We start from the raw sequence: 27,415 nt of genomic DNA on the forward strand, positions 1-27,415 counted from the left end.
GTTGGATGGTAGATCAAAGACAGATTACAGTTTGTTCTAGCCATTGAAGCTTTCTCAAATTATTTAACTTCACTCAGCCTCAGCTTTCGAACCTGGAAAATTAAGATAATATCAACCTTATTGAGGTTATTATAAGGATTAAAATGTAGAATGTATATAAAGCCCGTAGCACATGGAGTGGTGTATAGTAAGCACACTTAGTGAAATAGAAGCATTTTTTAAATATTAAAACTGGGGAAGGTGGATTTTACCTTGGGGGGAAAAAAATGAAAGGTATTTTAGGTTCTTCAACAGGAAAGTGCCATAATTAAAGTCACATTTTAGGACAGTGAGGCAGACTGCAGGTGTGTAATGAATAGGGGTAGAGGTACTGAGAATAGAGAGGAAAGGGGAATTACCAAAAATAGGTAAAGGCTTTTTGAAGGGCACCTTTCCTCTCCCAAATTCTACCCTCTGCTCTCACCCTCTTCACCCACATGCATACTCAGTGGGCAGTATTACTTCTGTTCATTAGACTTATAGGCATAGAGCTCATCAACAGGGTCTACATAGAGCTAGTCAGGAATGTTTACAGGTTCAAGGGTAGCCTGGTGAGACCAGCAGCATCTCCCAGAGGGCCCGTGCACGTGCAGCCTCCTGATTAGCCACTTTTGTCTAGCTTCGATTTGCTCTTCCCTCCCAACTGAATTTAATGTCTTTCCATCCTCTGCCTCTAGTTAAGCTGTAACTGCTGTTATACTGCTGCAGCCAGGCAGCTGCCAGGGCCCGTTGGCACTAAACCCAGAGCCCAGCCCAACTGATGCTCTCACTGAGCTTCTTGTCAGATGCCGGGAAAGAGGAGGCATGTCATATGCCTTTTCTTCCCCAATAGTGGCTGCTTCGAATGTGATGATGATGAGAGGAAAAGGCTGTGGGGAGGGTTAATTTGATGCTTGCTTGTGCAGTGAAATGGCAATCAGGCAGATGGCCTTACTCTGTGCATGGATTCTTCTCTGATGTTTCTTCTCAGGACCTGGACCTCAAAGCTGCTTAAGCAATAGAGAGGATGGTGATGGATGGCCAAGGAATTGGGATCTCTAGATCCTTTGGGAGGGATGGGGAATATTATCATAGCGTTACAGAATGCCATTACTGAAGAAGGCCTTAAGGATTACATTTAGTCGAGGGATTTTCAGACTTTTCTCTAACAGAAGAATTCTTTCTTCAAACCAGACCTTATATAGAATCCCTAAATATTAAGCAGAAAAAAAAGAGCAGAGCTGGCTTGGTTGAAGGAGGAATAGAAGGCTCCAAGTCCTAGCAGTTGGATTGTCCTTTTACCTACTTCTCCAGGGTAGCTTCATTGCCAATGCTGGTCTACTGCTTGAAAGCCACTGGCCTGGCCAAGTCTGTTCATTTTACTGTGGAAGAAACAGGTTCAGAGAAGGGGAGTGGCTTTTCCAAGGTTGCTTGATTCTGCCACCAGTGCTTTTTTTATACAGTTGCCTCTTTCATACCATTTTTCTTTTTGCATTTTGTTATAAAAATTAAGAATCCTTTACATGGCATGAATTTCCCCAGTAACATTTATGCATAGAGCTTTTTAGTCTTATAAATGCTATTTCTGTAGTGCGGGGCATCTGTTGTCAGATGCCAGGAAGGAGGAGGCATGTCAGAAATCCTAGACTGCAGCTAAGGCCCATCCTAAGATGTTGGGAGTTGGTGGGGATGATGACCCACAGAGTCAGCTCCCCATTCTGTCCTTCTCCCACCTAGAGTTGAGCTTGCATACATTAGCTGCTGTTGCAATACTCCTGCTTTCAGAACCCTGAAATGGCCTGGCTTTGTTGCTGTATAGTGATTTAACCACAGTAACCTTCAGTGAGTGGCAGGTTGTATTTTTATTGTTGAATTTTGTTATAATGGTAACCCCAGATAAACCTGAAAATGGAAGAGGGTTCTGTTTAACTTTCAATTCTTCTTATGTTTATGAAATAGCACTTAATTAAATAATGTCATTTTATCCTTATGAATCTTCTTCCTTCTAACCACCTCATAGCCCTCAAGGGTGTGTTTAACCATTGAATTGGGAGTCAAGAACGGAGAACTCTCACCTAGGCCTTGGAAGTCAGGATGTCAGCCCTCTTTCACTGCACAGCCAGGCCTATTGATGTGGTCAGATCTGCCCTCTGGACCACCCTCCCTTTCCGCCAAGTCTTGGGGCTGTCCATGGTGTGCTTATATACCTTCTCCTTCCCACAGCAGTGTTGTGACTTAGGCTACCATGCAAGTCTGAACCGGGCTCTACGCACCTTCCTGTCTGCTGAGTTAAACCTGGAACAGTCAAAGCACGAGGGTCTGGATGCCATCGAGAATGCAGTAGAAAACCTGGATGCCACCAGTGATAAGCAGCGCCTCATGGAGATGTACAACAACGTCTTCTGCCCCCCTATGAAGTTTGAGTTTCAGCCCCACATGGGGGATATGGTGAGGCCTTTTCCCTATACCCCCATCCTCAAGGGGCTTGAGTGGACTTGTGTCTAAATTCATTACACAGAAGCCACATTATTCTGGGGTGGGAGAGGCCTGGGCCTGGCTTCTTATCAGGTGGGTGAGGCACATTCCACTAACTGAGCAAACAGCTAGTGAGTGCCTGCTGTCAAACACTCTGACTTGGCTGCAGATATGAGGGATTAAAGCCTTCGGGGAGCTTACAGTCTGGGGAATAAAGTCACTAAGGTTTGGAGAGAGTTAGAACTGTGCATAGAGTGGGGGCATCCAAAGGGGCCCAGCAAGATCAACGAAGGTTAAAAATAGCAGGTGTATTCTAAAAACTACCAACAGTTCAGGATGGTGAAAGGAAAGTAAGGGAGTGGTGAGGCCAGAAGAAATGAGAGCTGAGGTGGGCCCACATCCTGGAGGCTGTAGTGGAGAAGCGAGGGCTAGGCAGGGAATGCTGGGATCTTTTACCATTTGGCAGAGTTCGGAAGAATCTTATTCTCCAGAGATTAGAAGATTGTGATAAAGTGTATAGTTTTGCTTGGGGTATTGAACAAAAAAGAATAGGTACCTGCAGGAAGGACAGGAGCTAAGATGCCATCCCAAAGGCCTGATGCTGGTTGCCCAGATGGGGAAGCATGAACATGGAGCTTTGTTTTGGACTCTTTGCCTCCAGTGACTAGACTAAGAAAGGCCTAAATAAAGTGAGAGGCAAGAGAAGCTCCTGGGTTTTCATTGCTCTCAATCTTTTGGTTCTACTTGTGTGGTTGTGTGTACAAGTCAGAGTGAACCTCATTCCTGTGGGTAAGAGCCGTCATTTCACCTATTGGTGAAATCAGAAGGAGGTTGTATAGGCTTATGTGATAGAAAAGATCAAGGTGGATCTTTGGGTATAGTTGGTTTTAGGAGGAGGAATTTTACCAAGATACTGTTTTGCTGTCTCTGTACCACTTCCTGTGTGTTAGTTCCATTCTCAGACAAGCCATTCTCCCATGGAGGCAAGGTGACTGCATTTCCAGCCTCTCCTGGTAGGACGAAATCTAGTAGAAAGAGTATCTTCCTCTCTCCTCGAAGCCCCCACAAAGTTTCATGTGTCTCATCGGTTTCGATTGGGTGAAGTGCTTATGCCTGCACCATGCAAAGCACATGACTGAGTTGTAGAGTTGGAGGCTCCCCCGCTGAGGGCAGTCAGACCAAAGCTACCAAAAAGAGCGGAGTGTATGCCAGAGGACCAAAAAACAGGAACATGTGCACTACTCAGGAGTGATGCTTCCCTTAAGACTAGTATCCAGAGTCTAGAAATCCCTGCTCCAGAATGACAGCTGTGGCAGTGGAACCAGAGGATTTGCTGTCATCAGTCAGCCTCTATGGAGAGTGAGACTCTGTCCTAGAGACAGAAATGTGGACATGATTTCCTTCCTTTCCTTCTTGGGGAAAAATTAAACCATTTACAATTCATTTCCATTGCTGGGGCTTAGGAAATGTCAGTATCTGAACAGATGGAGAAGTGAGATGGCAGCATGTGCAATTAGAGTTGGGGGAAGGGGTGTCACTGAGCCTCAGGAAGCCCCATTCCTCACCTGCCGTGGCTTCTGGTCAAACTTGCCTTCCAAGCCCCTTCTCCAGCTGTCACTGAGATTCCTTCCCAGGGATCTGTGGAACTTGGGGACCAGCTGAGTGGAGTGATATATTTTCCGGTGTTAGTGATTGAGTTGCCTTCTGAGCCAAACAGCTTGTCTTTATAAAGAGGGAATCCAGATGCTGGGTGCTCAGGCCCCCTCCTCCCTTTGTCAGAGCCTTATTTCCATACTCCAGTGTGCAGCTGGAATGTATTACCTTGCACCCCGGTAGCGGACCACTGCCAAAGCATGCATCATCATCAGCTCTGCTACTTCTTAAAGGAACAGGCTTGGAGGTGGTTTTTCCCTCCATGATTCCTCTCTGCTAGGTCTGGATTACTTTAAAAATCAATAGCTCACTCCTCTGCTGGGGCCCTCCCTTTGTGTGACATAGCTGATCAGTGGCTGAGCCAGGCAGGGGTCAGGACCAGTCCTGCAGCTTGTAAAGATTCCACATTCTAGCCTAGCCTTCATATGAGTGAAAAATAAAAAGAGAAGAGAGGGTGGGTCATTCTTGGCCTCTATGGCCGGTCTATCCCCATCAGTGTGGGTTGTCTGCAGATTGTGGAGGCAACAGGAGGGAGCTGCCTGGAAGTTGTTGAACTAGGGCCAAAGATTGGGTGGCATTTTGACTGGAAGCCTTGAAATTGGCCAGGGTCCCACACTAACTGGTTTTCTGGGGTGCACAGCACATGAATTGATGCCAAGTGCTCTCAGATCTACTAGGAGGAGGTGCTTGGCTCCATTTTTGGTGCCCTCAGAGGCTGTGGGACTCTGGATGCCTGACCAGTGACATCAGGCAGTCAGAGAGTTTCACTCTTGGCGCTAACCGGTTCTGGCCACTGAGCTTTCTCCATTGCGTCTGCTTATCCAAGAGTTAGAGTGAAGTCAGCTCTCTCCAGATCTGAGAGCTGGCTCAGGCCAGCCTCTCAGCTGCGGGAGGAGGTCAAGTCAGTTGAGAGCTTAAAAACCAGTGGAGGAAAAGGTCAAGTCCCAGCCCCCTCCATTTGAAGAGAGGTTTTGTCCTTTCAAGCAAGGGAATGGTCCATGGGCATGTGAATGTGCCCACTCGTTGCTGAGGAGGAAGGAGGCCATTTCTATCCAGATGTCTGTCTGCAGACAAGAGGCTAGAGGACGAACGGTAACAAGGTGACAGGAGCTGCCTCCACATGGGTCCTGCCTCCCACCTCTTTCAGCCTTCTGCTCCTCATCTGTCATCCAGGGGACTATGGATGACCTCATCCCTTAACTACATCCCCATCAGGAGACAGTGGAGCAGCCATTCCTTCACACAGGAGAAAGCTCATTGGCAGTAATCCTTCAGCTAAGGGCAGACTTCTCTCTTACAGAGCTAGGGGAGGCCTGGGGTAAAATGATGGCTCTTTGGAAAATGCCACCTTCCTCCAGATTCCATGCCCTCTCGGCCCCTCTAGCATAGGCAACAAACTTGTTCCTGGCTTCACACTTTCTCATTGATTCAGAGCTCTCATGCATGGCCTGGATTTATAAACACATGCTGGCTGCCAGCAGTGACAAGTTAGCCTCCTGACCTACTTCTCTTCTGCTTTCACTCTAGTGTAGGAAGGGGGATGAGGGAGGGGCCAGAGAGGTGGCCACTTGGACCTTTGGCAGGAAATCCTCACTGTGCCAAAGCATTGTGTTTCTGGAGCTGGGGCTGCCTGAGGCACTCTTCTTCAGCCTCCTCAGCCTTCCATGAAGCTGCAAACCCTGCACAGACCTACCCCGGCCGGGTTCCAAACAGATCCTCCTCCCCATTCCTTTCGTGTACTATTCAGTCCTGGAAGAGGCTCACACAAGTTGGCTTTGGATTTTGCTTCAACATAGAAACCACAAGCCTTATGCCTTGAATATGGGTGGTTTCATTGCCAGCAATGGGAACTCTGGAACTGCCAAAGGAACTGTATTCTTTTTCTGACCTGGTGTTGCTTTCTTTTGTTAGGCTTCCCAGCTCTGTGCCCAGCAGCCTGTCCAGAGCGAGCTGGTACAGAGATGCCAACAACTGCAGTCTCGCTTATCCACTCTAAAGATTGAAAATGAAGAGGTGAGTTTCCTGCTTAGGAGGTTCAAAGCCACATTCTAAGTTTCCCTGTTGAAACTTTTGCTGCTGCCCATCTGGGAGCAGGTGGAAGGAGCATGCAGAGAATGTCCGGGCGGCCGCAAACATTTCCTAGCCAAATGTAGGCTTGGACTTTCCCCCTCTGCTACATCCTGCCCTTGAACTTCAGGAAGTTGCTCTTGCATTGCCAAAGGTTGTGCTCTATTTTGAGCTTTCGCAAAGTGCTTTGTTTCCCCCTCTACACATTTAATAAAAATGGCACTTGGCAACTGTGTGAACAATATTGTGTCTCTGAAACCACCCCCTCATGCCTAGCTTTTTCCAACATGTTCAAACAAACAGAGGCCTTTGACTTTGACACTTCAAACATCTCCGTCCTCTTAGGAAAGGGTGAGTTTCTTCTGGGCTCAGTGTATTTGCTTTCAGAAAGCAGTTTAAAAGGGCAAGTGATCCAGCTTTCTGTTGAGCTCAGATGGCTTCTTACCTTGTGTCTCAGTAAATCTTACTTTCCCCAGGAAGATCAGGAAGAAGTAGGGATAGGTCACTTAGTTTGCAAATGAGCAAACAAGTTCATCAGTTTGTTGAAGGTCATGAAACAGAACCTGAGGCTTTGCAGTACTAGGCCCATCACACATTTTAATTAGCTGTTTATATGTTGGGATTGGTTCAGATTTATTTTATTCTCTTTCCCTTAACACTTGTATTATAATGCTAATATTAAATTTCAAAAGCAAACATTAAAAGATCTGGGTCAAGTACATAGCATGAGGGGTTGTAGTGGCTTTTAGGTTTTCACTGTAGAGAGGAGTGTGCTGTAGCAGAGTCCATGTGATGTTTATCTCTCACTTAGCACTGTCCAATGGGAAGCAAAGCTGCACACTCTGATGGCATCCTCTGGCCTTCCCCAGCCCACTCTCTTCAAGCTTCTCCATCACCTGCTGTTTTGCAACCCACCCTTCATGCATTCTGTTGGCCCTTGTCATGGCAGGTGAAGAAGACAATGGAGGCCACCCTGCAGACCATCCAGGACATCGTGACTGTTGAGGATTTTGATGTGTCTGACTGCTTCCAGTACAGCAACTCCATGGAGTCTGTCAAGTCCACGGTCTCCGAAACCTTCATGAGCAAGCCCAGCATTGCTAAGAGGAGAGCCAACCAGCAAGAGACGGAGCAGTTTTATTTCACAGTAAGGGAGCGCTATGGCTTTTAAAGAGTGTCAGCATGTACTGCAGCGCACAAGGGAGATTTGGAACTCAGAGTCCTTGTTAAGTGTCTAAAGGACAGATGTTGAATATCTTAGATATGAATGTGGGCATACTCAGAGGCCATCCCTGCATTTAAAGGTGCAAACATTTACAAGTTGTATATGTCTAACACGACCCCTACAGAGAAAGATGCTCCCAAGTATACCACTAAGAAGATTTTCTTTTTTAAGAAATGTTTAACAAGCTAGTAGGCTTTCATTATTTCCTTCTCAGGCACAGTGGATCATGAAAGGGGAACATCTAATTATTACCAAAACTTAAAGGATGGGTAATATGCAGCATTACCATTTTGCACATAATTCTAAAACATCGTATTTTCTTATTCATGTGTCTCTAGTCTTCTTTTAGGCATTTGGACCCTTTTTTCTTTTCTTTTTTTCTTTTTTAAGTATTGTTAACAGTCCTTTGGAGGTTGCTACTGGTCTTTGGTGCTGCTTTTTAATAATTGAGTTATTTTGAGCTTGCCAAGTAGGATCTTTCCTAGACTACAATTTATTTCCTAATCTTCTGATGACCAAGAAAGGAAAAATTAAGTTTGCAGATGTGACATGAAATATAGCCAGTGAATATGCATACTGATTCTGATTGAAAGGAATTAACTTTTCAGTCAAGAAACAGTCTGCATGCCGTAAATTGAATTTTTCCTGCAACTGGAACAGTTTGTTTAATTCATCTTTGAACACTGCCCTTTCTCTATTAAGAACATTAATGATTTGCTAACTTTTTTTAAAGCAATCTGTTTTTTTAATTAAGCTTAGACTTCCTCATTTTTTTTAATCCTAGCGAAAACTGCTAAAAGGGAATAATTTATCAGTACTATTCTTCTAAAACAACTTTTTAAAAATTATGATGCAAAGCCAAATATGCTCATTATATAAAATTTAGAAGCAAAAAGAAGGAAATAAAAATTGTCCATAATTCTACCTCCTAGAGATAATGGTATTAGAATATATTTCTTTCTCATCTTTTTTCTATGTGTGCACAAACACATATGTGAGCACATATTTGTAGTTTTATTATAAAAAGGATACTGCTGTACATATTGTTTTACAATCTAAGTCATGTAATTATAATATTCTTTAAGCATATTTATGAGTAAAATATTAAAACCTATACCAAAAAATAATAGAATGACATTTTGGCTCATTCTTGCATTTTTGTAAAATATTTGACACACTGCCTGGTTTGTAGTGTTCAATAAATGCTAAAAATTGATCTTTACCATCATCATTAATTTATTTATTAATCATTATTAAGTTATTCATTGGTCATTTTTTGAGGATTTATTATTGGCCAAACACTGTGCTACAAGCTGGGAATGCTGAGAGTATAAGATAAAGAGGGACATGACGGGGGATGGGTCATATAAAGGGAGAACTTTCATTTTTACTTCATGTATACTAGGTTGATTTTTGTAATTTAAAAAATGTAAAATGTAAAAATGCATATATACACTTGTTCGTGAATGGCAGCCAGGATGAGTGGAGTTGGGGAAGCATCACACACAAAGTGACTTTTGTGTTTGATCTTGAAGAATGAGTGAAGCAGGCAGGGAGTCAGGAGGAGAATGGCATTCCTTAAGGAAAGAGCAGCATGTGGGAAAATACAAATGCACGCAAAAACCTGGCTCACACATTAAGAGAACTTTCTGACTATAATGAGGGACGTGCCGCTGCCCCAAGCTTCATTATCTAAGGAGCTTGTTGAACACTCTCTAGAGGCTTTTCATAATAGGATTGTTTAACTGGTCTGTCTGGACTGCTTAGATATAACACTATTTAAATGACCCAATCTCATTGCATTGCTAAGATTTCCACTTTTTAGGTTAACTAAGAAATTTCGGACCTAAAAATCTTGTATTTTTAGATAGTCTTTGTCAGAATTGCTTTTCGGCTTTAAATGAATTCTGTAACATTTGTATTCAAAGTTGACCTTTAGTAAAGCAGGAATGGCCATATTCAAACTGGTAACCTCTCAAATCCTGCCCATCCTTTCACTTTCTGTCTCAATACATAGATGTCCTCTAACCCATTTCCTGTCTTTTGTGGCTCTAGAGCCACTTAATCAAAATTGTGTGCAAATTTCCTTGGCTAACAGGAATAGTTTTGTCTGGGCTTGCCTAGCAGTGAAATTCTATTCGAGTTCATCATTTTTGTGACTGGTGCTTGAAGTGCATCAGATGATTAATTTCATGATAAAGGGGTTTTTTTGGTGGTGAAATAGACATATATGGAAAATGGGATACCCACATTAAGCAGAGTAACTGCCTGTTTACCGTACAACCCATACAAAGCCACTACAACTGCAGATGTGCTTTCTTTAGTCTGCTGCCCCTGCACACATTGCCCGTGTGTTTCTCTATGCCCTTCAAAAACATCAGAGCATCCTGGAAGATCCTGTCTTTTGGAAGGTTAGGAAGAGGTCCCTTGTCACAGCTCAACTCCTAGGTAGTGTGCCTAGTGACCAAGAGGGCTGCTAGGAAAGCTTTCTGACCATGTGTGGCTGTCATTGGACTGATTTGCCCAGATAACATCAATTGGGAATTTGGGCATGACCTATAAAGTTGCTTGCATGAGTCTCAGGAAAATAATCGTGGAGTTAAGAAACTTGAAGTGATTTTAAAAAAAATTATCTAACCCAACCTTCTCATTTGAAAGATTAAAAAAAAAAATAGGCTAGGCATGGTGGCTTATGCCTGTAATCCTAGCACTTTGGGAGGCTAAGGTGGGTGGGTCTCTTGATACCAGGAGTTAGAGGCCAGCATGGACAACATGGTGAAACTCTATCTCTACTAAAAATACAAAAATTAGCTGGGTGTGGTTGTGGGTACCTGTAGTCCCAGCTACTCAGGAGGCTAAGGTGGGAGGATCACTTGAACCTGGGAGGCAGAGGTTGCAGTAAGCCAAGATTGTGTCACTGCACTCCAGCCTGGGTGACAGTGAGACTCTGTCAAAAGAAAGAGAGAGAGAGGGAGAAAGGAGAGAAAGAGGGAGAAAGAGGGGGAGAGAGAGAGAGAGAGAAGGAAAGGAGGAAAGGAAGGAGGAAGGGAGGGAGGGAGGGAATGAAGGGAAGGAAGAGAAGGAAGGAAATAAATAAATTTTAAAAATCCAGAGAGGATTGGTAGCTCACAAAAGCTGGACCCACCACTCTGGTTGCAGGGTCTCTGGCCACAGGCTGCTTCTCTATACCCTGTGGAAGAAGCAAAGGTGAAGGGAAGGGCTGAAGAACAGCTCAGCAACTTTTGCCTCTTATTTTCCCTCAGTGGGGACAATGTTTCCTGATCTTCTTGGCTTTGTGTTTATCGCTTATCTTCTATAACACATGATTCAGCAATGTCTACTTTTTACCTATTGTCTTTTTTATTGTGATTGTTAAAAATAGATATTTTTAAAGGATGCAAAGATTTCAAAAGGGTATACAGGAAAGTGTACTATAATGTTTCTTCCCATTCCTGACTCCCCTCCCTCTGCTGGTGATTGAAACAAACCAGTTTCTTCTGTGTCCTTCCAGAGATAATCTATGCATGGACAACAACTGACATATCTGTAAATACCCTTTAATACAATAAATTACATTAGAAATGTAATGGAAAAAAATGGAAGCCAAAATAGAAGTAGTCTACTTAAACAGTTCTTACCATTTTTTTTTAACCTGTACATGTCAAGGAATCTACTTATACAATTCTTTACTTTTGTAACTTTATCTTATTTTTATGTTAGTCCAAAAAGATCTTCCTCCTTTTTTAACAGCTGGACAGAATTCCACTGCATGAGTGTGCCATCATTCGTTTAACAAACTCACTGCTCGTAGATGGTGATGCTTGCTGTTTAGCCAAGGTTTACCAAAGCTTTATAAGGCTGGCATTTCTCCTAAGTATTTCCTTTTATGGGGAGTTGAAGAATTAGGTTCTTATATGGGCGATAGGGCAGTGAAGGGGTTAAGGATTATGGCCAATAAAGTAACAAAGCTAAACAGTCTGAATTCTTAGGGACAGGTTTGAGGAAGGTAATAAGAAAAGAGGCAATGCCTTGGCCACTGGGGCACTGAGAGACAACTAGATTTGGAACTTGTGGTCTGAGATCTTTTTATCCTGATAGTCTCTTGCAGGCCATTGGTAAATGTGTCCTAGCCAAGAGCAAATGAGTGAATGCCCCTGTGTTGTCAATTAAACTGGGGAGACGTGCTCCATTTAAGGTTTACTTTATTATGGGTTCTATCTGACAGCTGTTTCCTATTTTAAAAATTGACGGGAGGAGGGGAAATGTCAGCGTGCTTGCATGGTGGGGAAACAGCCACTTTAATGACATCTGTGTATCTCTGAGCTTGGGCTGGGTAGGTGTACTCACTCCTCCTGCCTTGCTGCAGTGGGTACTTAGGATCTTGGGTTCATACAGATTAAATCCAAGGCATAAGCAAGGTCCAGTGAGTTTTATACCCCCATGGTAAGAGTGTATTTAAAGGGAAGAAGTTTTTAAAAATGAAATTTGAAATGCATTCTAGTGCCTCTATTTTTTTTTAAGGCCCAAAACCTTCTGCTTTCATGCTGGTTTTATTTTAACACAAAGCAAAGAAGTTTAGGAAAGGGATGCTTTGAGGTTCACCGAGGAGGTGATTCAGGTATAAGGAACATCTTTTTGAGTGCCTGCTCAATGCCAGGCACTGTGCTAATCATAGTAATGCTTGTTAACCAATTTCGTTCTCAGCAACCTTGTGAAAAAAATATTATTCTCGTTTTTCAGATGGAAAACTAAGACTCAGGGGGTTAAATGATTTGCTCTAGGTTAGAAGAGTTGGTGAGTGGTAAGACTAGAATATTCCAACTCATGCTTTTTCATTTTAATGTAACTAAAATGTCTGTCAAGGAGGAAAGGTGCAGAAAGAAAAGTTATTATATTAATACTTTTCAATAAATAAAGCTCACTGCTGACAGTTAATAACCAATTAGGGATTATTAGGAAATGAATTAATGAGATCATAAAAATGGGAAATTGAAGTTTCACAATGGCATTAAGCAAAACACCCAATAGACTTTTTGCTTCCCTTTCTACTTTTTGAAGAAATTCTCAGTTTTGATTATTTTAAGTATGAAAACTCTTGGGGGTGGGCACTGGTCAGACTGTGTTTTAGGAACTTGATTTTATTTTGGTGATACCTAGAATAAAATATTACCCTTTCTTTTGCTTCTTCATTGAGGAAAATGAAATTTTAGGTGTTTGGTGAAGGAAGCTGGGTGTAGGGAATGGAACGAAAAAGAATTACCTATTGTTGGAACATGTCTTAAGTAAAGAAAGTGATCCTTGTTGTCTAAGGAAGGGATTTGGAGATTGGAGATACGGTCCTTTTCCTGGCCCCCTGGTCTCCAGAAATCATTGAAAACCACCTATTCTTCCCTTGCCTTCTTTAGCAGTCTCACCTCCTTTCTCTGTGTGTCTGTCCAATAGCAACAGAAGCCTTCTGACTCACTTTCAACAATTAAAGATAAGGTCACTTAGCCCCCAGCGAATCTCTCATATGGATGAGTGCTGACTTGTGGATGGGATGGGGAGTGATAAAATAACATGCCTGCAGACTCTGAGATGCCTTTACATTTCCATATCTGGCTGGATGGGAAACTCCCAACTGTGGTTTCCATACCAGTATTAGAGATGCAGTTCATACCTTGACACAGTTATGATCCTTCAGGATTTAGTGGAACCTGGAGAGGTAATTCATCATACCTCTTTACCAGGTTATTTATTTTAATGGTTCATCAAGTGACAGCCAGAGTTAACTAGTGAATTGTGAACATGAATTAAAAAAATGATTTCCAGAATCACAAGTAAAAGCAGGAGTAAGAGGAGGGAATTTGCATGCATATCCTTTTAGAGTTGTGGCTGTTTTCTGAGCAATCTGGTCTTGTTTTGAAGGTTAAGGCTTCTCCGTGAATTTTCCTCGCTAGGAAACCTTTAGAGTCCCCTGGGATAACCTTCCAAAGAGAAACTTTTGAGGCTTGCATTGTTGGCAATGCATATTTCCTGAAGGCTTTCCACCTCTGGGCCCTCAAGTACTGTTCCAAGCCCACAATTAGGTATCGGTTGGGGATTAAGATATTACCCAGGGAAGAATGGCAGCAGGTGAGCTGGCATCTGGAGCAGACGGGAAAGGGAAGGTGACAGCAGAGCCTCTTTTTTTGCAGATGTTCTTGTGCAAAAGCATAAAGGGACAGAGGGAACAGATCATGAATAAGGCAGCAGAAATGATTTGGTGTAAGATTTGATTTTGGCTTGTTTTATTTTTAATTTAGAGAGGATGGGCACACTAGGGGCTTGGTTTGTAACTGCTGAGGAAAGGTCAACCCAGAGGAGAGTGAGACTGCTCATTCATTTATTCATCATTCATTTATTGAGTATCTGCTAGGCGTGGTACTAAGCATCAGGGATGCAAAGAATAATGAATGACATGGTCTCTGACCATAGGGAGGAAGCAGTCTGGAGAAAAAGACATAAGAGTAATAAACTCTCCGTGACAAGGCTGTATGAGAAGTGCTGTCTTGGAGATTTGCAAGGTACACACAGGACCATCTCGGTGAACATGGGAGGGCTAGGGACTGCATCCCAGAGAAAGCAGATTTTTCTTTTGTTTTTAAACAAGAGAGAGAGTCAGATCCAAGCTCTTATCTAAAAGTTCACACTGTACAGAAAAGTATAGAGTAAAAAGTAACTCACATTTGTTCACTTTTCTTTTTTCTTTTTTTTTTTTTGAGGTGGGAGTCTGGCTCTGTTGCTCAGGCCAGAGTGCAGTGGCACGATCTTGGCTTGCTGCAAGCTCTGCCTCCCAGGTTTAAGCAATTCTCCCGCCTCAGCCTCTTGAGTAGCTGGATTACAGGCACACGCCACCATGCCCAGCTAATTTTTGTATTATTTTGGTAGAGATGGGGTTTCACCGTGTTGGCCAGGCTGGTCTCAAACTCTTGACCTCAAGTGATCCATCTGCCTCGGCCTCCCGAAGTGCTATGATTATAGGCCTGAGCCATTGCACCTGGCCCTATTTACCTTTTATTTTTATCACTCTTAATCCTAAGTGGTAATCCATGAAATCAAAGGTTTGATGTGTAATTGTGTGTTTTGCTTAATATACTTTAAAAGACAGAACTATTACAATTTAAAATGGTGTATCTACCTAACTACCTCAGTGATCTCACGTATCACCAGTAATTCATGAATCACACTTTGGAATACCCAGCCATTTGACTTCTGCGTTCAGACATAGGCAGATGGCCCCTGATTTGGAGGATGAACCACTGCAGCAGCAGACAATCAAGGCAAACTAAGACCCCAAGAGTGGCTGTGGAGTAGAGTGGAAAAGATACTTTGTTAAGAGTCCAAAGGCCTTGGGTTGGGCCTGACACTACCACTTGCTAGCTTACAACTATCAGGAATTTATCTGATACCTCCCCTTCCTTGAGATCATCTTACCTGTAATAAGGAAATAATATCTTCCCTGTGTGCCCTACAGAGTTATTTTTATAAGAGTCAAATGAGAGAATACGTGCTAGAGTGCTTTAAAACCTCCTATGTTGCTGCATGCATAGAGTGTTAATACTATGAAGTTTAGTTCTGCTTCTCTCCTTCTGCTCTGTACCATCATGGATGGGGCATTTTGTCATAATAGTTAAGAGTACATACTGTATTGTCAAACTGCCTGTATTTGGGTACTGACTTCAACGCTCACTTACTGTTTGACCTTGAGCAACTTAATTAAACTCTTGAAACCTCAGTGCTCTCATGTGTAAAATGGAGATGATGATGATGATAACAGTTCCTAGGGTTGTTTTGAAGATTTGATGAATTGTCTGGGGACATATGGTCTCTCACTGGGAAGACAAGGGTTGAGTGAGAACAAATCTGAAAGTGCAGCACAGCAATCATATTTTGACTGTCAGAGCAGATGGCATCACATTTCCAAAACTTCATCTTGCATTTGGGCCTGGATGTGTGTTTGCAAGTGGGGGATGGCAGCCCCTTCCACTGAGTGCTCAGAAATCACAAGCTTTCCATAAAGACTCCATGCAGAATAGAGAAGGAAGCTGTTGAGGATATGGCTCAAATAGAGATGCTCCACATGCCGAGCTTGCAGCTGAGGCAGGGACTGAGCCTACCATTGGCACTGCTTCTGGTGTAATGGAATGCCCCCCTTCAGGGCCAGGGCAGGGCAGAATGTCAGTGGAGGTGCCAGATAGCAGGTGTGTGTTCTCACACCAAGAAGACCAGGGCTCAATGAGTTCATCCACCCTCTCTGCTCTTCCTCAGTGAAACTGCAGAAGGGCTCTAGGGAACAGTTTCTCTATACTGGCCATCATGGAACTCCCAGAAAAAACATTGAGGTGGATATTAATCCACCATGAAAATCAACAGCTTCCCATATGCTCAGGGCCTTAAAGAAATAAAAAAATGGACTGGTGGAAACTGGGTCAGAAACCAAATGACCTTTATGAAGGGGAATTGTCCAGCTAAGCATCTATGATTTTTTTCTTCTTCTGGAGTCTGATTGCTCTTTTTCCTCCTCCTCTCTTACAGAAAATGAAAGAGTACCTGGAGGGCAGGAACCTCATCACCAAGTTACAAGCCAAGCATGACCTTCTGCAAAAAACCCTGGGAGAAAGTGAGTGTGGGAACCCTCTGCTGGAGGCTTGGCAGTGAGGCCAGCTGGAGCTTTCTTGCTGAGCACACACCTCCATCCTCAGCCAAGTGGACCCGATCTTGTTATATGAATGCCTTTCTTTTCCTGGCCTGTTTGATGTGGAAGCACATGCCCCAAATGAATGCTTGAGTAATGGGGAAAGGCCAGTGCTTAATGAAGCACTAACATGTATCATCTATTTGTTTAAATGGAGCATGCCTGCTCTTTACTTAGTCTCCCCGCTTTCGCCTCCTCTGCCACAAGTAGGGTAGAGAGGCTGAGGGGTTATTTATTCTCCAGACAGTTTGTTAAAACTCCTACCTCATCTGTGGCAGCATTGAGACTGCAGCAAGAAGGTATGGAGCTGTGAGATGAGATACACAGCTGCTCTAAGAGGAGAGAATTCTCAAATGCAGGAGGGATGGACAGACTGCTGCTTTCTATAGCTTCCAGAAAGAGCATCAGTTTCCTTCTGCTTTGAAAGCTTCTAATGCTGTTTAAGTGGCAACCCTCTTTCCTGTGGCTATGCTGAGGCCATGGTGCTGAATGGACTGTCTTGTGTCGTAGAATGATTTTAACCAGACCCTGGAAAGTAGCGACGCAGAGAACTGGACTGGCACTCTGGACTTTCTCTCCTCAGCTGTCAAACAGAAGGTGGAGGTTGAAAGAGAAGCTTCCCCAGGGTTTTTTGGCACCCTGCCCAGATTTCCTGCCTAGCTCTCAGCATCCTATGATTAATGGGATTCCCAGGTTGGGGATGCCTCTGAATGTCTGACCGCTCCTCCCTGCCCCACTAATCTCCTCACTTACAGAGGGGAAGGGAGAAGCTGCAGGGAATATGTGCTAACATCAGCTACAGGCAAGCCTATACTTACACAGAGATCCAACATTTTAAAATAAATTCATGAGCACTCTCTAGACAAACTGCAAAGTTTAGGAAAATGTGTAATACTCCTTGGCTCTTTGGCCCCAGGAATTGGAACCTCACTTATTATTATACCAGAGCCGCCTACCCACCTTTTTTGCCCTGTCTTTTTCATGCCTTGGATGATTTCCCAGATGATTAATTTTTCTCTAATCTTTTATCTAATGACTTTTTTTTTTTTTTTTTTTTAGTAGGAGTTTTGCTCTGTCGCCCAGACTAGAGTGTAGTGGTGCTATCTTGGCTCACTGCCAACTCCACCTCCTGGGTTGAAGTGATTCTCGAGTAGCTGGGATTACAGCTGTGTGTCACCATGCCCGGTTAATTTTTGTGTTTTTGGTAGAGATGGGATTTTGCCATGTTGGCCAGGCTGGTCTCAAACTCCTGACCTCAGGTGATCCACCCGCCTCAGCCTCCCAAAGTGTTGGGATGACATGCATGAGCCACCACGCCTGGCCAATCTTAAGACTTTTTTTTTTTTTTCTGAGATGGAGTCTCACTCTGTCACCCAGGCTGGAGTGCAGTGATACAATCTCAGCTCACTGCAACCTCTGCCTCCCAGGCTCAAGCCATTCTCCTGCCTCAGCCTCCTGAGTAGCTGGGACTACAGGCATGTGCCACCACACCCAGCTAATTTTGTATTTTTAGTAGAGATGGGTTTTCACCATGTTGGCCAGACTGGTCTCAAACTCCTGACCTTGGATGATCCACCTGCCTTGGCCTCCCAAAGTGCTGGGATTAGGGGTGTGAACCACCGCACCTGGCCAGATCTTATGACTTTTAAGGTATTTTCTTTTATGTGACGAAAGCCTGTTAGATAGTTTCTATTCTCTCTTCCTCACCACCAAAAGGACTCAAACTAAACAAGTTTGGGCACTGAGAGCCAAACTCTGTTTATAGAAAATCTTTACTCTTGGGTTATCAGATTGCTCCATGGAGAATCAAGACAATCTAAGCATAGTCCATAAGTAAGACAGAGAGCAAGGTGCTGGGTCATACAAATGTGTGCGTGTACGCTCACATTTGTGTGTGTGAGTGAATGGGACATTTATGTGCCAAATGTGCTACTATGGAGGGACTAAGGTTGACCATTCATTAGTGCTGCAAATTGCCATAATCTAAAGATGAAAAGTTCTAGCAATAAAGAAAAAAAAACTATAAAGCTTCCTGTGTGCAAGTCATCATGTCCCTGCCTTCTGAATGTATTTGTCACCATAATGCAAGAGCCCTGTTTTCTTGCCATAGAGGGATAATTGATGTGTATGAATATTCCAGAATGGAAATGGAGCAGATGTTGAAAATAATGGCTCAGAATAATATTTTTGCACATAAGAGCTGAGCCTTTGGTAATGAGAGACAGGGGTGGGGGATGGCGTTACTCAAGATTAGCTGAACTGTAAGCAACGATTAGGAACCTTTAAAGGCGAGGAAAAACCCTGCACTCCCTCCCCCAGCCCTTGGAGTTGCCTTTGTAAGAGCTTGGATGAGGAGGAGTGTGGGAGCTGATTTCTACTTCTCTAGCTCAGCACCTGCTAGGGTTTGCCCCTGGTTTAAATAATGCAGGTCTAAAACAGATCAAGTTTCATTAACTGTGGACCCAAAGAAAGCAATACATATTTCATTAATTCCCATGTAGATGTGTATGTATATATTTTTTAAACATGAGAATACTTCTTATGAACTTGAAGATTGTCAGTTTAATTTTTTAAAAAGCTAGCGATGACCCATTAAACTCTTAAGGTCTACTGTTGGATTGAGAACCGTGATTTGATAGCAGTATCAACATGTCTCTCCCATCTCCCTTGCCACCTCAGTCAAACCTAACAGGAGAATTTCTTATGAATCTAAAACTAGAACATCCATGTCTTCTCTGTTCTCTCCCATAAACCACTCCTCTAACTTGTTCTCCCATGCCCCAGCTGTGTATGTGTGTGTGCATGCATGTGCGTGAGCATTCATATACTCAGGAGCAAACAAACGTGGCCTTCCACCCCACCACACACACATCCAACATAAGAGAAGCTAAATTTCATCTCTGGGAGAGCTTCTAATAATTTATTCTATTAAGTATGATCTGTGTTGCTGTTGTTCCCCTACATCCATTCCTATGTTCCCATTGGGAAGCAGACCCTAAAGTTTAGGGGGACCAACAACCCTGGACTGGGAATCAACATCAGAAACAGTTCTTGCCCAGAAAGAGGATCTTGGTGCTTTCTCTTCTCTCTGTCTCTCCTCTCTTTTGCCACACACTGTTATACTATGGCCATCTAGGGGAGATAGGCGTGGTAGTTACTAGGAGTGGGTCTCCCTCCTTTACTCCTTCTCCTTTAACATAATGCTTTTTGCCTTTGTCTTTCCGACAGGTCAGAGGACAGATTGCAGTCTAGCCAGGTGAGTGTGGCCTGGGACAGGCCTGGGAAGGAATGGAGGCCTAAGAAGGGGTAGAGCAATCAGTCTGGGAAAGAGCCAAGGAATGAGTTGTAAGGGCATCGAATGACTTTGCAAAGCAATGGCCTGGGGTGGAGGTTGTTTCCTTCCCTTTGCCTTGCTGACCCCCTCTGATCTCAGATAGAAATGAGGTTTTCGGCCAGGCGTGGTGGCTCACGCCTGTAATCTCAGCACTTTGGGAGGCCGAGGCGGGTGGATCACGAGGTCAGGAGATCGAGACCATCCTGGCTAACACAGTGAAACCCCATCTCTACTAAAAATACAAAAACAAAATTAGCCAGGTGTGGTGGCATGTGCCTACAGTCCCAGCTACTTGGCAGGCTGAAGCAGGAGAATCGCTTGAGCCTAGGAGGTGGAGCTTGCAGTGAGCCGAGATCACACCACTGCACTACTCTCCAGCCTGGGCGACAGAGCCAGACTCTGTCTCAAAAAAGGAAGAAAAAGAAAGAAAGAAATGGGGTTTTCTGGGACTTCGAGAAGGAGCTGAGCAGAACTGAGTGACAGGAATTATCATTTGCTGAAATAGTCCCAGAGACCTCCAAAAGCCACTGAATTGCACGGAACACAAGCATTCAACTATAGAGGATCCTGGTAACCTAACCTTAGCTGCTAAACTTCAACATACGGGCTTCGGGGAGTCTCTGACCCAGAGAGAGAAGATCAGGAGATGGCATTTGATTATTTTTATGCCCAGAAAAGAAGACAGCCTCTAATTAGTAGTGACTGTTGTTGGATAATGAAATATCACACTGCATTGGCTTGCCAAAGAGCATTGGTAGAAATATTTGCTTGATGTACAAGTATGCACCCCTCCCAATCTTTCCCCACCTTCCCCTTCCTCCTCCACCCCAGCCAAATATTTTCCTTCTCACACATGGTGCTGCTATGAGAAAATTTGTGAGCTGGTGGAGAGCAAGGTATTCATTCTAGCCAACAGTTCTCAGATGCCTAGAAATGTGCCGATTTAACTAGAGAAAGGGCTTTAATGGGTTAGACTCCTTAGAGACCCTGGGTTAGCCCATTATATCAACCACTTATATCTCCCAACACACACAATAATCATGAGGCCATTTACAATCATAGGCTCATTATTTAGAGATAGCTTCATTTGCCTTTCATCGTTTTGTCATTGTGAATTACAATAAAGATGCCATTAATATACCAGTCTTGATGATGGGAGGGAACCAGGATAATGGGATTCTCTGGAACACATCTTTTTGGTGTTAGAGTCTTAGTGTAAGTTCACCTGAGGTCCTGACTCTGTGGGACTGAAAAGAGCTGAGTTGAATTTCCTGATGCTGAGTTATTTTGCTATGAGACCTTGGGCCACATCTTTCCCCTCTCTGAACTCTGGTTTCCTCTTCTATAAGACCAGAGCACTTCACTACATTCAAGGAGCTCTAGGATTCCAAAGGGGTTCCCCAGGAGTGGCCTGCTGGCAGGGGCAGAGCAGTGACCAGCAGCCAGGTTCTGGTCCCATCCCTCTGGTCACATGGAGCAACACAGCCCTGGCTTCCTTGGTTTGGGTGTTGTGCCTCTGAGTCAGATTCTCTTTGAGAAAAGTCTTCTGAGACTAAACACAGCTTGGAAAATCATTGACCTGGAGGGTCCCCAAGGTTCTTTCCAAACTGGATATTCTGCCCTCTAAATCCAGAAAAATTGCCCTGTGTAAAGATAGCGATCTTTAAGGATTTCCTAGAGAAACAAAACAAAAGGAAAACTGTAGCATCCTTTGGTGTTTACCAGTGTCTCCTTGCAGACAAAAAAATACTCTTACTGTCTAACCCAAATATATTTTACTACAAACTGAACCATTTCTCTCCTAATTCGGAGTAGTGGTAGACATTAAATGCAGGGACGTCTGTACTTTTGTGGGGGAAAAAAAAAAGCTTTATTGTGGAAGTAATGTATCAAGTCTCTTAGCCATTTCTGGGACTGAACTGAATAATGTCACATGTTTCATTAGCCACCACACAGATTGTTTTTAATTATTGAAAACTTTACTTCTGGATTTAAAAGTAGTTGTTTATCTCATTTGTCTCAATTTTCTCTTTTTCTTCCTTGTTGCTGGATTGGTCCACTCTGATTCGGTGGGATTGGTCACAGGCGCAGCTCAACTGTGAGGAAACAGGTAAGAGCCCAACCAGGACCAGGCTGGTCTGGCCTGAAAATATAGTCCATCCCACAGGCATTTATTGAGCACCACTGTGTGCAGGACAGACACTTCTGACTTCATGCCTGCATTTGGAATGTATCATTTAGTCATAGTATATTTAATACTGTGGCAACATCATTGATTTAACTAGTTGAAGTGACCATATTGTTCCTCTCCTTTCTGGTCATTTATCCTCTTGCATATTAAGGGTTTGGTTGATTGGTGCAGATTGTTCCAGAACTGCCCATGGCATCCTTTTCCGAGACCACCAAAGAGGCTTGACACTTCCTACATATGTGCTAACATATCAGTAACTCACAGCACCTAATTACCTAGACCAGACAATCTCGCTTTAAGTTGGCTGATTTTGTTTGATTGTTTCTGGTGGTGTAGTCATTCTAGATGGATTCCTAAGATATGCTAACAATGCAAAGATTAAGTCCGGTCTAGGAATGGTAGGCAAGAGCCCTTCAACTCTGCAGTTTGGTACATGATCTTCAGTGTTGTATTAAAATCTGCCACTGGGCAGCCAGCTCTCATTACCCATATTAGGAAGGATCTTAGAGAGCGGCGGCATGGATAATCCACATCAATGGATAATCTAAACAGCACTTGTGCTTGTTCAAAAAAAATTAATTGAAGTATTTTTTGCAGTAGCAAATTTGACTTCCTAATTATACTTTATGGCAAACACTGAAATGATTTTATGTCCCCTAAGCTCATACCAGCTATGCAGTAGACAGCAAGGAGGGCAGGTGGAGAGAGCTCAGAAATATCTTTGTGTCTGCTCAGGGGAAAGCTAATCCAGGCTTTAAAAAATCATTTTGGGTAATTCTCAGTGGCTCTAGCCACAGGGAGATAATCGAATAAAGAGGGCACATGGTTTCTGTGGTATCGGCAGCCCCAGCGTTTCTTCAGCTCATCTGACTGCTGTGATGGGATGGACCATTAAGCTGGGGAACTTGGATGATACAGGCCTCACTTGTCTTAGCTTTGCTGTCACTATTTTCCCCTTCTCTACTTTGGATCTTATCTTAATGCAAATGCCATCAGATGCAATTATACATTTTTTAAATTATAAAAATTTAATTGCAACTCTCCTTCCTCTTGTTCCTCTCTTTCTTTCTTTTTCCTCTTTCTCCCATAATTTCATTTAAACCTAGAGAGGAATGGAGTGACTTCTAGGGATAATTTATTGCATTTAAAATTAATAGGTGCATATGTTGTAGAGGGAGCAAGCCATTTTCCCTTTAACACTAAGAAAAGAAATGAAAGATGCCAGGTTCTTTTCAGTTCCTAGGCTGAAACTAGGCATCTTGCTTATAGATGCAGCATGTGTGCAAGGGCTTTGCAGCCTCCACTGTGGCTGCAGGAGTGCCAGAGACCACAGTTTGGCAGGTGATATGTGTCCTTGGTTGGGCTCACCATTGGAAGAGAACAGCACCCATCTGGTTTGCATCCTGCTGCCCCTAAGCAGTTAGGCAGAGTGTGTTTGCCTGGTGCTAGATTTGCATAGCAGTTACAGGATACGCCAAAACCCCCAATCAAATAAAGACTTTGTTTTCATTCTGTTGCCCCAGTTTCTCTCTAGCAGTTCGAATCTACTAGTGGATCAGCAAAAAGTTTTCCTAAAATGGTCAGGAAGGTAAAATAATAAGTTACTTAGACGATGAGTCATCTTGTATAAGTAACCAGGAAATAATTGTTTGCGTTTGTTTGTTTGTTTATGGCAAATAAGGCAAACAAGAGGAAGAAGCTAGTAACTTCTGTTTTTGAGGGTCCCTAATGGGTTCCAGTCACTTTTGACCCTGTCAAAGAATAGGTTTAAACCGTTCCAGATCTTTTTTAATAAGAAGACACTTCCACTGCTGCTTCCAGACCTTCCCTGCTCTCTGTAAGCTCAGCATTATTTTTCTCCTGGCCGTGACTTCATATCTTCTTCGTTGGCCTTTCCTTCTCCATTTCTCTAAATTTAGGCATTTCTCCAGGGCTCTGTCCTCTCATGGTGTCTCTCTGTATTCTTTCCTTTGTCACTCTTGTTCCCTTAGATGAATCTTTCTCTTCTCCCCTAAGCATTCTTTTGTTCTATAATGCTGTGCTTTTGAGTCTTTGGGTATAACTCCTCAGTGATTGACTAGACATTTATGCTTGAAAGTTGTGAAAGCACCTTCTACCTTCAGCATCAGTCTCACCTTCCCTCATCACATTTCTATTTGCGTAGCCCCTCCCCTCATGTCTGAATTAAAGTTCAGGGGGACAGTCTCTGGGGCTCCAAATCTTATTTTTGATGCTTTTTTTTCTCGTTACTCACATATAATTTATTGTCAGGATTTGTATTTTCTCCATTGGTGAAAATGAAAATTGACAAATGTACAAATTAGTACCTAATAAAAACTCTAACCTTCTTACTTATGTGAAATTATGTCAGATAATGCATATTCAGAGATTTTCTGGCCACCTTTCTGATTTTTTTTTTTTCTTTTTTTTGAGACAGGGTCTGACTCTGTCACCCAGGCTGGAGTGCAGTAGCACAGTCTTGGCTCACTGCAGTCTCCACCTCCTGGGCTCAAGCAATCCACCCACCACAGCCTCCTGAATAGTTGGGATTACAGGTGTATACCACCATGCCTGGCTAATTTTTTTTTTTTTTAAAGAGAGACCAAGTTTCACCATGTTGCCCAGGCTGGTATCAAGTTCCTGAGCTCAAATGATCCACCCCCTCAGCCTCCCAAAGTGCTAGGATTACAGGCCCAAGCCACCTCGCTGGCCCTGTTTGATTGCCTGAAAATCACTGGACCACTGCTTTACTCTGTTTTCTAGCTTAGGCCCTACCTTTCTCCCTCCACTTTTGATTTAAAGTTCCCTTAATCTGACTGGATGAGAATTTGGCCTGATTCCTTAAAGGCCCCTTCTAAACCTAAGATTTCATGACCAAAAAAAAAAAAAAAAGTGTGTAAAGGAATTAAACTGACAAGAATTTAAGAGAAGGTAGAAAGGAAGAGACATAGTGCATAAAAATGTAGAAACTGCTCAGTCTGGGCTCACACCTGTAATCCCAGCAATTTGGGAGGCCAAGGCGGGAGGATCACCTGAGGTCAGGAGTTCGAGACCAACCTGGTCAACATGGTAAAACCCTGTTTCTACTAAAAATACAAAAATTAGCCAGCCGTGGTGGTGGGCACCTATAATCCCAGCTACTCAGGACGCCGAGGCAAGAGAATCACTTGAACCTGGGAGGTGGAGGTTGCAGTAAGCAGAGATCATGCCATCGTATTACAGCCTGGGCTACAAGAGTGAGACTCCATCTCTAAATAAATAAACAAACAAACCAAACTCCATCAGCTCTATGCAAGGGCAATGGTGAAGTGCAGGTTTTCGTGGCACCACAGGAGCTCACAGGCACATCCTGGGGAAATGAATTTACTCATTGCTCAGAAACATTACAAGGGGAGAGGAGGATGGCAGGAGCATTCAAAGCCTTTGTTTGTGACTTTGTCCATTTTGTGCTCCTACTGGACTCTTAGACTCCACTGGAGCAATGGGGACTAGAAAAATGCTCGTGCAGTAGGACAGGTCATCTCTAGCCTACCCTTGTCTGCCACAGATTATCCATTGAGGGCTGCATGTGAGTGCTGCTGGTAACCACGGACATACAGGTTAATATTTTTGATGCCCGGCTTCCTGCCAACCGTTCGCACTTACCTTTAACTACCACTGATAATTCCATTTCCTGCACATTCAGGCCAAATTTTCTACTCACATAATTTGTTGAAGCCAGTAGCCTGTAAGCTTTCCAACTTTCCTCTCTCTAGGTCATAATATATAAATCTAGGATCAACAAGACTATGCAGACACTCATATCACTATCTTTATTATTACTGTTGCTACTGTTTTTAATAATTTTTATTAATGCACAATAATTGTAATATTTATGGAGTACATACACTATTTTGATATATGCATGCAATTTGTAATAATCAAATCAAGGTAATTAGGGTATCTGTCACCTCACATATTTATCATTCGTGTGTGTGTGTGTGTGTGTGCACGCACGCGCGCGTATGTGTATTGGGAACATTCCAAATCTTCTCTTCTAGCTATTTTGAAATATCTGATAAATTATTGTTAACTGTCGTCATCCTGCTGTGCTATCAAACATTAGAACTTGCTTCACCTATCTAACTGTACTTTTATACCCATTAACTGAGGCGGAGTCTTGCTTTATCACCAGGCCAGGCTGGAGTACAGTAGAGCGATTTTGGCTAACTGCAATCTCCACCTCCTGGTTCAAGAGATTCTCTCTGCCTCAGCCTCCCATGTAGCTGGGATTACAGGCAGGCACAACCATACCCGGCTACTTTTTGTATTTTTAGTAGAGATGGAGTTTCACCATATTGGCCAGGATGGTCTTGAACTCTTGACCTCAGGTGATCTGTCAGCCTTGGCCTCCCAAAGTGCTGGGATTACAGTCATGAACCATTGTGCCATGCCCAACCTCAACATTTTTTCAAATTTTTGAGACGAGTTTCACTTTTGTTGCCCAGGCTGGAGTGCAATGGTGCAATCATGGCTCACTGCAACCTCTGCCTCTCAGGTTCAAGCAATTCTCCTGCCTCAGCCCCTTGAGTAGCTGAGATTACAGGCACCTGCCACCATGCCCAGCTAATTTTGTACTGTTAGTATAGATGAGGTTTCACCACGTTGGCCAGGATGGCCTCGAACTCCTGCCCTCATGTCATCCGCCTGCATCAGCCTCCCAAATTGCTGAGATTACAGGCATGAGCCACCTCATCTGGCCCAGCCTCACTTCTTAACCCCTCCATTCCCCGCTATCCTTCCCAGCCTCTGGAAACATCATTCTACTCTCTGCCTTCATGTGATCAACTTTTTTAGCTTATGCATACAAGTGAGAATATGCAGTCGTTATCTTTCTGTGCCTGGCTTTTTTAACTAAAACAATGTCCTACAGTTCCATCTATGTTGCTGCAAATGACAGAATTTTATTCTTTTTTTATGGCTGAATAGTATTCCATTGTGTGTGTATACTAAGTTTTACCCATTCATCTATTGATGGACACTTAAGTTGCTTCCATATCTTGGCTATTATGAATAATGCAGCAATAAATGTGAGAATGCAGTTATACTGATACTTCGATATACTGATTTCTTTTCTTTTGGATATATATCCAGCAGTGGGCCTGCTGGATCATATGGTAGATCTATTTTTAGTTTCTCGAGGAGCTTCCATACTGTTTTCTGTGATGGCTGTACTAATTTATATTCCTGCCAGCAGTGTACAAGTATTCCCCTTTCTCTGCATCCTTGCCAGCGTTTGTTATTTTTTTGTCTTTTTAATAATTGCCATTTTTTAATTGGAGTGAGATTATATCTCACTGTGTTTTTTAAAAGTTTACATTTCTCATGATTAGTGACATTGAGCATTTTTTCTACATATCTGTTGGCCATTTGTATGTCTTTTGAGAATGCCTATTCAAATCATTTGCCCATTTTTTTAATCTGATAGTTTGTTTTTTTGCTATTGAGTTGTTTGAGTTCCTTATATATTCTGGTCATTCATCCCTTATCAGATGGATAGTTTGCACATATTTTCTCCCATTCTTTAGGTTGTCTCTTCACTCTGTTGATCGTTTCCTTTGCTATGCAAAAGCTTTGTAGCTTGAGATAATCCTATTCGTCTATTTTTACTTTTGTTGCCTATGCTTTTGAAGTCTTACTCAAAAAATCTTTGCCCAGACCAAGTATCCTTGAAGCATTGCCCCAGTGGGTTTTTTC

The 27,415-nt window shown here is 43.1% G+C and overlaps 1 protein-coding gene across 9 annotated transcripts in view; it reads left to right on the forward strand.

Moving 5' to 3' along the window:
* Positions 1–27,415, forward strand: part of SRGAP2 (SLIT-ROBO Rho GTPase activating protein 2) — a 270,174-nt gene that overhangs the window by 206,714 nt on the left and 36,045 nt on the right. For 6 of the 9 annotated variants that reach the window (XM_012459306.3, XM_064360303.1, XM_012459301.3 and 3 more), the window contains 6 exons: positions 2,242–2,466; positions 6,058–6,159; positions 7,163–7,360; positions 15,995–16,079; positions 19,383–19,410; positions 21,574–21,598. In XM_012459306.3, the coding sequence (XP_012314729.2) occupies positions 2,242–2,466; positions 6,058–6,159; positions 7,163–7,360; positions 15,995–16,079; positions 19,383–19,410; positions 21,574–21,598 (663 nt within the window). Of the gene's footprint in view, positions 1–2,241; positions 2,467–6,057; positions 6,160–7,162; positions 7,385–15,994; positions 16,080–19,382; positions 19,411–21,573; positions 21,599–27,415 lie in introns of those variants that run through there. The other 3 variants (XM_064360301.1, XM_012459302.3, XM_064360302.1) reach the window with 2 other exon arrangements.

The sequence above is a fragment of the Aotus nancymaae genome, unplaced genomic scaffold, assembly GCF_030222135.1.
Source record: "Aotus nancymaae isolate 86718 unplaced genomic scaffold, 86718_ANA_hifiasm-v0.15.2.pri h1tg000039l, whole genome shotgun sequence".
Classification (NCBI taxonomy): domain Eukaryota; kingdom Metazoa; phylum Chordata; class Mammalia; order Primates; family Aotidae; genus Aotus; species Aotus nancymaae.